At 35.8% G+C, this 13795-nt stretch overlaps 1 protein-coding gene across 5 annotated transcripts in view; it reads left to right on the top strand.

Annotated features, from left to right (window-relative positions):
* The window catches only part of SCN3A (sodium voltage-gated channel alpha subunit 3), a 114205-nt gene that overhangs the window by 80834 nt on the left and 19576 nt on the right, over nt 1–13795 (top strand). For all 5 annotated transcript variants that reach the window (XM_007965204.3, XM_007965208.3, XM_007965211.3 and 2 more), the window contains exons 19-21: nt 5237–5357; nt 6846–7000; nt 7764–7937. In XM_007965204.3, coding sequence (XP_007963395.3) covers nt 5237–5357; nt 6846–7000; nt 7764–7937 — 450 coding nt within the window. The remainder of the gene's footprint in view (nt 1–5236; nt 5358–6845; nt 7001–7763; nt 7938–13795) is intronic.

Genomic DNA, 13795 nt, shown 5'->3' with positions numbered 1-13795 from the left:
TCACTGTGTGGCTGTCTGTTTTTCATGTGAAATATCCTAAGTCCAGATATGGTTATGCATATCCAAAAGATCAGACTAAGGCCCTGATAGTGTGTATGGCCAAAACTTTCCTCTTCTACTAGCAAGACAAAAATCCACAACTTTTTTAGAGAAATGGCTAGATTTTAAAGGCAATCTGTAATGGCTGAATCTTTTATTTTGCCTCTTGAATCATACAGCAGTTTGTGAGAGTCAAAGATTTGATAGCTGACTGAAAATAAATGAAATGTGAGCGCATTTCAGTGGAAGTAGGCCAGTTGCTAACATTCTCTTTCATCTCTGAAAGTTAAATTTCATTATTTAATTGGATAAAAATCAAGAGCAATATTTGTCATATGGGGGAATTTCTATATAAGGTCACGCTATTGAGCAGCGGGGAATGGTCTCATGGCCTTTTTCGGGTGTTAACTCTATTGTTTCTTATGTTGAAATAACCCATTCATTCCTGTGAGTGGTATTTGTAGTTAACCTTCTTGAAAACTTCATATTCAGGTACCATGTCTTTGAGGACATGGTTCTTGGATCAGCGTGCGGCTTCCACAGCATTGCGCCAGGCTTCTGCTACAGCCAGGCATGTTTTCTGTGACTGAATTAGGCCTGGAGAATGTTGCATCTTAAAACCTGCTTTCCAGCGTGCATTTGTAGAGCATAAGCCATCATCCCTCTGTAGACCCAGTCGTTTCTACAAGGGATGGAAGAATTTAACCTTTAAGTGCCATAAAATATTGGAGGAGTAGGGAGAAAATAGTACAAGAAAACAAGTTTGAACTTGTACTATGTGGTTTTATATGGAAGCTTTCTATTATTATGCCTATATGCCCAATTATATTTTTCTAACTACTTCAGAACAAGTATGAATTTAGTCATTTAGTATAGTCATCGAGTTCTTTAATATGGTAAATTTAATTTCAGGTTTCTTTGCTTTTTTTATATCATTGTAGTATCACAGCTATGGCAATATAAAGAAAGTAAGTTATTCTTTATATTTATTGGTCACTTGCTTTTCAATCAGTTATATGCTTTTAAACCAATTTGAAGGTCATTTTGGTTATGACTATAATAAGATGTATCACAAACCACCCTTGACTAGAATGTGAATGCCAAAGTGTTGAACTTAATTAGAAAAATGTTTAGATTATTTAGACTACATCAGTGTATAGAATTATGTATATAGTATAGATATGTATTTTATAAATGTATACAATTTAAAATGCTTATATAGTTTTTCAGGGTGTAAATTAATGATTTAAAAATACTGCAGTAAAGTTCTTTATGTATCCAGTGACTAAAGCATATCAGGTAGTAGATCATAATTGGTAAGTTGATGTAATTTAATAAGAATGTGATTCAGAATTTAATTTATAAATATAGGTAAATGCATAACTTCAGAAATTTTATATAATTGATGCAATATTTTCATAACTTCATAGAATTAAAACATAGGTACTTTCCTATGATAAATATGTGACCTAGGGCATTAAAAAATAATGTAGTAGCATTTCTGACTAATAAGATTAAATTGGCGAGGTGCAGTGGCTCATACCTATAATCTCAGTACTTTGGGAGGCCAAGGTGGATCAATCACTTGAGCCCAGGTGTTTGAGACCAGGCTGGGCAATACGGCAAAACCCTATCTCTACAAAAAAATTAAAAATCAGCCAGGTCGGCCGGACGCGGTGGCTCATGCCTGTAATCCCAGCACTTTGGGAGGCCGAGGCGGGCGAATCACGGAGTCAGGAGATCGAGATCATTCCTGGCTAACATAGTGAAACCCCGTCTCTACTAAAAATACAAAAAATTAGCCCGGCATGGTGGCGGGCTCCGCCCGTAGTCCCAGCTACTCGGGAGGGTGAGGCAGGAGAATGTCGTGAACCCGGGAGGCGGAGCTTGCAGTGAGCCGAGATTGCGCCACTACACTCCAGCCTGGGTGACAGAGCGAGACTCCGTCTCGATAAATAAGTAAATAAAATAAAATAAAAATAAAAATCAGCCAGGCACGGTGGCATGCACCTATAGCCCCAGCTACTTGGGAGGCTGTGATGGGAGAATCGATGGAGTCTGGGAGGTTGAGGGTACAGTGAGCCATGATCATGCCACAGCACTCCAGTCTGGGCCACAGAGTGAGACCCTGTCCCAAGGGGAGGGGGAAAAAAAAGAGAGAGAGAGAGATTAAATCATGACTGAGTCAGATTCTTCAACTTGGGAAAGCTGACTTTATGTCAACCTTCATAGATAAGGAAGCCTCCCATAAAACCCTTTTTAGTGAAATGAAAACTAACTTACCATCTTCTAAGCTTTAGTTCATGAGGGTCCTGGGAGCTTGCAAAAGCTTTGCCAAGATTCCCTCTGAGCATTCCTTGAGGGACTTTCCAGAGCCTGAAAGATTATCTTTATAATCAGAAAATCTCTGGAATAACTGTAAAGCAATTCTCCATGAAATGGGTTCTACTCCTTGGACAATCAATAGTAGAATGGTGGCAGGGTTTTTTCCTTGTCCATTGTCAACAGATATGTTGTGCCTCACAATGCCAGGAGAAGAGAGGTGAACTGTGATCACTGTCCCTCTCTACCTTAAGATGTATAAATGCATAACCTTCAGAGCTATTAGAATAGAGATTATTTATATCCAAACAACTTAACCACATTCACAAATATATGTAATCTAATGACCTTCCCAATAACAAAAAATACACCCGGAGGTCCATATGTGTAAACGATTGATTCCATTGTCATTCAGGTTAGTGGCTATTAGGACTTGTGCTGTAAAGGGTTTGTTTTAAATATGTATATATTTGTATTAAACATAAGACACCTACAGAATACATGGAAGAATTATAATGTGAAAAATTAAACATCTCACAATTATATTAGCAGTGGTAACATGGGAAGTGAAGGGTGAGTATATTTTCTAAAGTTTTCAAATGGAAAAGTACGTGTGTGTGTATACATGTATAATTACTTTTTTATTATTAACATATTATTTTTTATTAAATAATTCCTATTTAATAAGAAAATGCATTTTCTAATATAATTAGATAGACTCTGTCAGGACCAGACTTGAGTTATAGATCAAAATGGAGAGAGAGAATTCTCTAAAGACTATAATTCACTCTATAAAGTGACATTAAAAGATATTCAAACGTTTATTGATTCACTCTTCGTGAACCCAACATAGCTATTCAGTGTCTGTTCTATACTTGGTGATATACTGGATCTTTTGGTATATATATGTGTGTGTGTATGTAGTTGGTATACATGTGTGTATATACATAGATGTATGTAAATATGTTCATATATTTAGGAGAATATTTGGTCAAAGGAAACAAGTATAATAGATTAAATGCTCTATAAAATTTAGCATGAAGAAAATCATGCAAGAAAGAATGGCTTCATAAGAGGAGGTTGAGCTTTACTATGATGAGGCTCAGAAATCATTAAGTTTGGATTAGACAAGAGGACCAAAAAAATGAAAATTTCTATAACTAACCTCAAATACATTGGTTTCTTATTGTTATTACTTGTAAAGTGGATATTATGGCTGCCACTCATCAAAAGCCATAGTAATTAACCCATAAACTACCAGTGAAATTGGAAGAAAAAGTTAGTGGCTGAGACCAAACAATTATCCAGTGTTTTCTTAGTTACACCAGAAGCTGCTGCAATTCTACCGAGTAGTAATTTTCCTAGGTCTTTCTTAAATGTATAAAAATATCCTGGTTATAAGAAGCAGAAAAATCCTAGGACAGGAGAAGATGTCTTGGCTTTCCCACCTCTCCATAATGTAGAGGAAATTAATGGTAAAAAAAGAAAAAAAAAGTTTGTGCTACCATGACCCTAATAACTATCAGCCAGAAGTGATGGCCTAGCTTCTCTATTTACCATACTCCAGCCTAGGAGGTACTGTACTAAAAAATTGTATTTTTACGTGAAGTAATTTTCATAATATATATATTTGGACATGGTTAATATCAGGTTAATATCACCTTTAAAGTAACACAACAGAAAGTGTCATCTGGATACTACCCTTTAATTAGTTCACATTGTAAAATATTAAACTACATTTGCATTATGTCTTCATTAAGTCAGGAATTTTGAGCCAAATTTCCCCAACGTGAACTGTGTTTATGGCCTTTTTAAAAATAACACAGTAGCTCTTTCAGAAGGCTTTGGCAGAGTGACCCTAACACTCAGCTACCAAAGTTAATGGGGGATTTGAAACCATTAACATGTCCATGCACTATTCTTTCATCGTAAAAGCTTTACATTATCTAGGTTGTGCTGTATGTCATGTCTTTGCATCTGTTTTCATAAAACATTACACAATCCTGTCTTCCCAAGTGATCTCAGAGTACTTATTATTTATTCTTGTAATATTACAGTGGCTCTTCTAGCCATGTGTCATGTCACAATGATTTAGTTAAAGGAAATATTCACAGCCGGATCACACGTTGAATTCAGAATGTGCTCCTAATGAAAGTCTATAGAGATTCTGGACAGTGCCATTTATGAAGGAATTTCCATTTCATTTAGAATTCTTTGGCAAGTATTGAATTCAGTTATGCAGTTCAAAAAAAGAGAGAGATCCATCATTTTTCTTCTAGTAAAATAAGAAGAAAATTATGTAAGCCAGAGAAAAATAGAGCGCAAAGTTGAAATATAATGACTGTGACTCATGTTAATGTGCTGCTCTTCCTTTCTAAAATTATAGAAACATGGACAATACTTAGAAACAACTGGTAATATTCTTTGCCCTCTGAAAATTTCCATCTGAAGAGGTGGAAATTAAAATTTGATTTGATGTATTTTAGTTAATATAATCATTACTAGATGTCAGCATACCACTTTATCCAACTATTCTTGGCTTGGCCTCAATATTAACGTATTAAGTTATGTTCATATAGCATTCATATACAAATGCAGATCATAAAACAAGTTAATCAGTATAATCCATCCATTCCAGACCACCCACACTGAATGTTGTCTAAACTTTTTTTGTCTGATTCAGGTCAGTAGTCATATTATTTTGAATAGTATGTCTTGATTTATGTTAAATTATTAGTACATAATGATCAGTAACGCTAATAGAGTTAAATGCTATCACTACCTTTTTTTTTTTTCACAAAATGACACAGTATTTCCCAGTTAGTTAAATAAAAGAGGGGAAAATCACATCTTTGAAATGGGATTTTGTTTCCAGAAATTAAATGCAACCAGCTCATCTGAAGGAAGCACAGTTGATGTTGCTCTACCCCGAGAAGGTGAACAAGCTGAAGTTGAACCTGAAGAAGACCTTAAACCAGAAGCTTGTTTTACTGAAGGTAAACAAGCTCTAATGTGATTAAATACAATCTCCCCTTGTTCCTTACAGAGACTGAATATGCCTCATTTTTAAAAAATATATTTATGAAACGAGGTGTGGTGGCTCATGCCTGTAACCCCAAAATTTTGGGAGGCTAAGGTAGGAGGATTGCTTGACCCCAGGAGTTTGAGACCACCCTGGGAAATGTAGTAAGGCTTTGCCTCTACAAAAAATAATAATAATAATAATAAAGAAAAAATAAATTAGCTGGACATGGTTGTACATGCCTGTGCTCACTGCCACCTCAGCTACAGCTGTATCTCAGAGCTTTTGCAGGGAATCGAGGCTGCAGTGAACCATGATTATGCCACTGCACTTCAGCCTGGGCAACAGAGCAAGACCCTGTCTCAAAATAAATACATAAATTGAATTAAATAAGAAAAATATTTAAAAGAAATAGTGAAGGCATGTTTATCTTTATTTTCCTTTTTTTTTCTTGTAAAAAGTTAATCTCTTTAGATATCTGGATTATACTTACAGCAGTGACTATTCCTGGGCAATTAAAATGATCTGATCAGTCTTTTTGTTTTTTCTCTTTCTCCATAACATGAGGAAGCTGACCCTATGAGATAAATGGCATTCTAGAATGTCATGTCATTGATATTGTAATCCTGTAGAACTCCTTGGCAATGGTGCGATTTGATTTATAGATGCTACAGTAATTACATTCCCTCCCTTATAGTTCCAATGCGGTTAATGTGCTCTGGCTAGAGCTGTTTTGAGATGTAGCTGTGTTGTGGAGTTTGCCAGGGAAAGCAATAGCTGTTCTCACAGAAAGCAGCACAGTGTCTTGCACACAAATCAATGAATATCTATTATTCAGTGTGATTGGACTTAATCTGATGAGTAGTGCTCAGAATCTTACAGCAGAAGAGTGGATGGGAGTTAGAAATAATGTGAAAGCTAGGAGGGGGAGGACAAAGAGAAAGGAAATACTGACTGACGAGCTGAGTCATAGGTGTGACTAAGAAAAGCACTGAGGCTGAAAAATAAATTAGCTTCGGAAAATTGACAGTGGCTGATGCCTGGGAAGACAGCGAGATTTTCTGTGCGTGAAAAGAAGTAAAAACCCAGGATCACATCAAAATATGAATAAACAACTTGAACATGTAGTTTTGCCTCAAACCTGAGAAATGCACCTGGACTATTTTCATCAATGGCCTTGAGGCAAAATAATCCTGACTGGTGGTGAAGAAGGAAATCATTGTTACTTAAGCAAATCTAGATAAAATATTTCCTTAAATTCTAAGTAGGTGGCTTGGCTGAGTATATAAGTCTAAGAATAATTCAGTATACAGGAGGGATGCTGAAGATACCTAGGAAATGAAGGAGATGGTTACTCTATGAAATGATTACCTGGAAGTGGAGTGGGGAAGGAACAAGAAAGTTTATTTTTTCCTATTTAAGATGAAAATAGATTTTTAAATAAACTATATTTGATTTTTAGGATGTATTAAAAAGTTTCCATTCTGTCAAGTAAGTACAGAAGAAGGCAAAGGAAAGATCTGGTGGAATCTTCGGAAAACCTGCTACAGCATTGTTGAGCACAACTGGTTTGAGACTTTCATTGTGTTCATGATCCTTCTCAGTAGTGGTGCTTTGGTAAGTGAAACGCATATTGGCAAGAATCAGATTCTGGCGAAATAGTTTATTCTCCAAAATTACCAGATGCAAACACTGAGCTTCAGAATCAAAAGAAAAGGCATATCTGTGTCTTGCAGAGTTTGGCACCCAAGGTTTAACGATGCAAAATTCAGTTCAGAACAAATCAGCACCATGAAACAGCCAGATGGAATTTCTCATCTGGTGTTTATCTAACAGATGTTTTCCTCACTGAGACAACCATTTGCAGAGACTTTCTGTAACCACGTTACGTTCCCTGTCAAATACCATCCAGTTTTCCCTAATAATTGTATTAACATTTATGGACTAAAAGTGTATTTTAGGTTTTTTTTTCATGTATAATCAACTTATTCTCTCAAAATAAGCCAGATCATTCAGGAAATTGTAGAAAGTAATGTTTGAATAGGCCAATTCTGTCCCTCATTAACAGAACTTCTAGTTATTTCTGAGTTCATATTACTTCATTAAAAGCATGTCTTTGTAGCAGTAATTGAGATAGAGACTTAGGGGTGAGAAGTAGGAAAGAAAGCACATTCTGAATCACTAAAGGCATGACATTTCCTTGCCAGCATTTTCACACTTAGTTTTAGTCTTTAGATTTTGTCTAATGTGCAATGTTAATGTAAAATATCAATAATCAAATTATTGTTTTGTACCCACTATTATACTAAGCAATTTTTTCAAATATTTAGAATATTTGAAGCAAGCCATTTAAGTAAAATAAAATATTTTTGATTCACAGGCCTTTGAAGATATATACATTGAACAGCGAAAGACTATCAAAACCATGCTAGAATATGCTGACAAAGTCTTTACCTATATATTCATTCTGGAAATGCTTCTCAAATGGGTTGCTTATGGATTTCAAACGTATTTCACTAATGCCTGGTGCTGGCTAGATTTCTTGATCGTTGATGTAAGTATCTTGAATGATTTTTATAAAGTTGTTTTTAAAAGAGGCAAGTTTGACATTTCATATATTTCTGTTATTAAAACTGACTTTCACTAACGATGACATAATTATGCAGTTATTTAAACAAAACTATAATATATGCAATAATGAGGAATATCTCATGGGAAAGAGTAGAGGAGGTCCTAAAAACATGGGCAGTGGTTAAGAGAAAACACAGGGAGAGTCGTTCTATACCACAAACAGACAGCTTTTATTTTTTTGAAAGTTAAGTGCCTCAAGGTAAGTAATAGCTACATAATATGTTGATTGACAGATGTAAGCACTTAGCTTACTAACAGTTCAGTTTAAAAAAACAAAGAAACATCTCCAAGAGGCAAAATCAAAAATGACTGAAGGTCAGAAATTGTGTAAACTGCACTTTAATCCCTTCCTAGAGTACACGTGACTAAATACTGTTAAATTAACCCATGTACTGAGTTCATTCAACCACAACCACATACCCACAGACACAACAAAATGCATTTCCATTTTTAAATCAGTAGTTAGATCCCCATAACTAATCAGATATTTACCATGCAAAGAGTTAGGTGTAGGTCCGTTCTGAATCTGATTACCCTGGAGTGAGTAGTCACAGGAACATTGCCAATTATGGAATTTATCTGACTTGCAGCCTGTTTTTTTCTTTATTTCAAATGACGGAGAAGCACTGGGACAACATGACAGTCCTGTGCTTCCTTGTAGTCTGTGATATTCCGTTGCACAAGGCTTCACAGCCTCCTAATCTTCACAAATCAAGGTGCTTCAAATACTATCTCTAGCCATTTCCTAGCAATCACAAAGCACTTTATTTTTAGCTCTAACACTTGCCAATATGAATCAATGATTGCCATATGTGTGCATTCATTCTTTTTCTCATTTTTGATGAGTCTGGGTCTATCCAAATTCTACTCTTCTTCCTCCCACAAATACATGTTCACAATTATATAACCAAAATGTGTTTAACCATTTAAGTTGATAAGAAATCTGCTGCCAAGTCACTTTTAATAGACCAGAAATGACTTTCAATTTCCTTGGCTGGCCTTTCATTAATAATAGAGATGAATTTCAACATAACTCTGAAAAGCTATCCACAAACGGAACCTTAATATTTTCACATTCTGCAGCTAGAGTGGACCTTAAGGAATATCTAGGCTTTATTTAAGACATGAGGAAACTAAAGCCTCAGTTTAAATATTTTTTGGAGATAGCACAGCTTCTTAATAATAAAGTTGATATGTGTCCAAATTTACTAATTCTCAATTCAGTGCTCCTTTCCCCCATAGATTTTCTGCCTAACTGATCCATTATAAATGTATTAGTTGTAATAGGCAGATGTGTGTGTGTGTGTGTGTGTGTGTGTGTGTGTCAGACTGGCATCAGACTGGCTTTGAGATTTAGCATTTAAAATCTCCACCTTCTCTGTGAAAGATGGAACACTAAATACATTCAATGATCCTTTCTGGTCCAAAAAGATTTTATCGTGTATGAATATTGTTAGCATTTTTTTTTTTTTTTTTTTTTTGAGATGGAGTTTCACTCTTGTTGCCTAGGCTGGAGTGCAGTGGTGCGATCTTGGCTCTCTGCAACATTTGTCTCTGGGGTTCAAGTGATTCTCCTGCCTCAGCCTCCTGAGTAGCTGGGATTACAGGTGCCCACACCACACCCGGCTAATTTTTTGTATTTTTAGTGGAGACAGAGTTTCGCCATGTTGGCCAGGCTAGTCTCGAACTCCTGACCTCAGGTGATCCACCCACCTTGGTCTCCCAAAGTGCTGGGATTACAGGCGTGAGCCACCTTGCCTGGCAAGATTATTTTAAGATGTGAGAGAAGTTTTCTAGAACATTCTGACTTACATTTACTGAACTACTTCATTGTACTTTGAGTATTTCTGTGTACTTCCCTTATATGGAAAACATGATTATGAGGTAAAAATCTCTTGAGGTTGGGGATTTTCCATCATGTTTTTATCCTTGCACACCTAACATAGACATTTAGACATCTATTGAGTAATGTTTCAATGAATGACAAAAGAATAGTGCCCCAAAATTACTTTGCTTTTAGTGAGTCAAAATTAGCAGATTGGAACTGGGTACGGAAAGCTTCCTCCTTTGGGTAAGTTATTGTATCTTAAGTGCGTCTCTTTTCTTAGTTTTCCCAAAGCAAGGGTTAAATACATGAATTAATGCAACCTCAGATAACAACTTGTCCTCAGAGTACTAGGGATTCACTAAGCTAAAGTAAACATAAGGTTAAAATAGTTTTTGAAAGTACGAGTAAAATGGACTTAAAGAGTTTAAAGTCCATAGAGTATATCACTGTAACAAAACTAAACAGTCACAGAAAGGTAAAGAGAGAACGCAATCAATGAAGCAAGAAAATAAACAGAATAACCAAAAAAACTTCCTTTCAAATGTATCTTTCAAAAACTACATTCACACACTTGAGAAATAGGTCTGTGTTAAAAATGTACCCTCTTCAATTATCTCTCGAAAAATAAAATTAGATTTATAGTGAGCTATCTTTGTAATATCCTAAAATTCATTCATTTATTCAATAAATATTTTTGAGTACCTTATAAACGATCATATGCCATTCAAGACAAAGGAGAAATGAACAAAACAGACCTAGCCTTGCTAAAGCTTACACTCTATGGGAGGAGAGGAACAGATAGGAAACGTGTAAACAAGTAAAATCTAAAGATAAGATAAAGGCAGATGGTGATCACTGCTATAAAATAAAACAGGGTACTAGGCTGGTAAATGACTGTGTGTTTGGGGAAGTGGAGGGAGGGCAGGAGCAGTGTGTCAGCTAGTGTCCAGGAAGATGTCTAAGGAGGTGCATGGGGGAGGGTGCAGTCATTCAGAGACCTGGGAGAAGAGAGGAGTAGAGGCGGAAGGGCCTGAAGTGGGAATGAGCCAAGGAGATTCAAGAGACAGAAAGAAAACTTGTGTACTTGTATGTGATGAAACATGAGTAAGAGTGGTAGAAACTGAACTCAAAAAGTACATTGTGGCCATGGCAAGAAGTTCATATTTTACTGTAATTTACTATATATCGTATATATTAATATTATGTAATCTATCACATATTAGTTATAATTACCAAGAGAAGCCCCAGCAGCAGGATAAGCAGGGACCTGATCTCCTGTTATAAAATGATCATATCTGGCTATGGAGAGGGGGAGGCAAAGAGTAAAAGCAGAAAGATCAATTAGGAGGTTGTTTGAATAATGCAGGAAAGTGGAGATTTTAGACTAAGGTGATGAGACTTACTGATGGGTTTGATATGTGGAGTGAAGAAAAAAGAGGAATCAACAAATGGATTTTCTTTCACCGTGAACAAATGGGTAGAGGACAGAACCATTAACTGGGATGGGGAATATCAGAAAAAAGGTTTGGCAGGGTAGGTAGATGATGGCTGGGAGAGAGATGTATTCATTTGATATATATTCATTTGAGATGCTTATTAGACATTCAAAACAAGGTACTGAACTTTGCATAGATCTAGAGCTCAGGAGAGAATCCAGAATCTTATGTATATAAATTTAAGGGTCATCGAGATGTATACGGCATTTGAAGCTACAAACCTGTTTTAGCTCACCTAGGCAGAGAGTGCAAATAAACAAGGGAACCCGGAACCAAACTCTGGAGACACTGTAACATTTAGAAGTTGGGCAAAGGAGAACCAGCAGTAAATTAGACTGAGAAGTAGTAATTAATAGGGAAACAAAATATGCATGGTGTCATAGAAACCCAGAGAAGATAGTTGGGTTTTTCCAAAGGAGAGGTGATCAATTTTATCAAAGGCTACAGTGAAAAAAAGTCAAAGATCAAGCAATACTGATATATAAGATTGACATTTGGATTTGGCAAAATGAAGGTCATTGGTGTTGTGGATGAGAGAAAATAATGAAGATGAAGAAATGGAGACAGCAAATATGATACTTCAGGATGGAATCAAGGACAACTCATGCTTCTGTCTTCCAGAATACTGCACTAGAAGGACCACTTTTTCAGATTCTGTGCAACTCTTTTCTTCTCAGCTGAAGGTCAAAAAGATACTATGTTCATTTAAAAAAACAAAATATACCTTACTATATATTATACATTCTATAACTACACAAACTATACTATAGATGCTGCTATTGACCACACAATGAACTAAATACGTCATTTAATTAATATTTATTTAAAATGTATTGAAAACATCAGATTTCTTGTGGTCCTTATCAATTTTTGCAGTCATCTCTGAGAAAATGCATCTGAGCATCTCTCATAAAAACTTCGTTTGATTCTAAAATATCCTAACATGCTGATGTGTGCAAACAAACTCTAGTAAAAGGTTCAACCATCGTGGAGTATTTATGGCCCACAGGTGATTTTCACTAACAGCACAGGTTAAAAGGAGATGCTTGATATTATGGCTTTGGAATTCTTTTCCTGCTTAATCACAGGCTCCTGAGAATCCCATCAGCTGCTCTGTTGAGGTGAACAAAAGCACCATAGGAACACTTTCTGATCCTAATACGTATTTCCATTTGCCAGCAACACCTAGGATCTAGTGTTTCCTGCCTTAGTTCTTGACACTTATTATTGACATATTGGCATCCTCAATAATGGAGCTAGATTGTTATTAGTAGTAATAGTAGTAGCAAGATATTACGCCTAGTACCTTGTAACCACTTATTGTGGGAATGGCACTAATTAAGAGCCTTACATAATAATAGTGAAAATTACTACCCTGATTTAATGCACACTGTGTACAGGTGCCACCGAAAGCACTTTACATGTGTTAACTCATCTAATCTTCAAAATTCTGTGAGTTAGAAACAATTATTCTCAATTTGCAGGTAGGGAAGCTAAGACAAACAGATATTCAGTTACTTTCCCATGTTAACAGAGCTAATAAGTGGCCAAGCTGGATTTAGTACCCAAGTAATCTGGCTCTAATGACTGTGTTTCTAACCCCTACATTACAAACCTCTTTATAAATGTCTCTTTTACTTACAAAGTATTGATTAATCTTGTTTAAAAACTTTTGATTTTTCATATTATTATTTCTATTTTGCTACAGATTTTATCTCTATTTCACAAGTTTAGAAATGTCATACAGCTAGTAGGTGGTAGAGCTACCTTTACCCAACACCGAGTTCTTTGATCCATATTTTACAACAGAGCACAGATCTATTTGGCATATTGCGCTGAACTAGTCAGAGTTCCCACGTGACGCTGAAGGTGATTGCATATAAGTGGTGGTGAATGAAAACAATGAGATGGTGCCTTGCTAATATGCAGACATCTGCCTTGAATTTTATCTAGTGCTCTTGTAGAGAGAATTAGAATAAATAAAAGAGCTTTGGGGTAAAGGAACTAAATAATTATAAATGATTGTCATTTCATATTAATTTCTGATCTGTCTCTAGACATATTTCCATGTAAACAGTCTAGTATGTGATTTGACTTTTTCTATAAATGTCTTCTGATAGAAATGATTCATTTTGCCCATTTCTTGGAGAATTTAATTCTCCTTTAGCATTAGTAGTTAATTAATAAGAAAAAATTCTCACAGGCCAGTTTAAAAAGATAATCCTACTAATGTAGCTATAAATTTCTATAGCCCATTCTTTGAAAGAGTATGGCTTTTAACAGAGACTTTTAATCTCTAATTCTGGTCTTTTGTTAAACTCCAACCCATACTTCTAACTGCTTCCTAAATAATACCTGCGAATACACCTACCATCTGCACACGTTCAACATGTTTCCCCTCTAAGTCATGCATTTCTTCCAAATTCCCTACTTAGTCTGAGAGTAATGTTGGTATAA

This window comes from Chlorocebus sabaeus, chromosome 10, assembly GCF_047675955.1.
Source record: "Chlorocebus sabaeus isolate Y175 chromosome 10, mChlSab1.0.hap1, whole genome shotgun sequence".
Lineage (NCBI taxonomy): Eukaryota > Metazoa > Chordata > Mammalia > Primates > Cercopithecidae > Chlorocebus > Chlorocebus sabaeus.
This window is presented reverse-complemented; position numbering and strand designations above follow the sequence as displayed.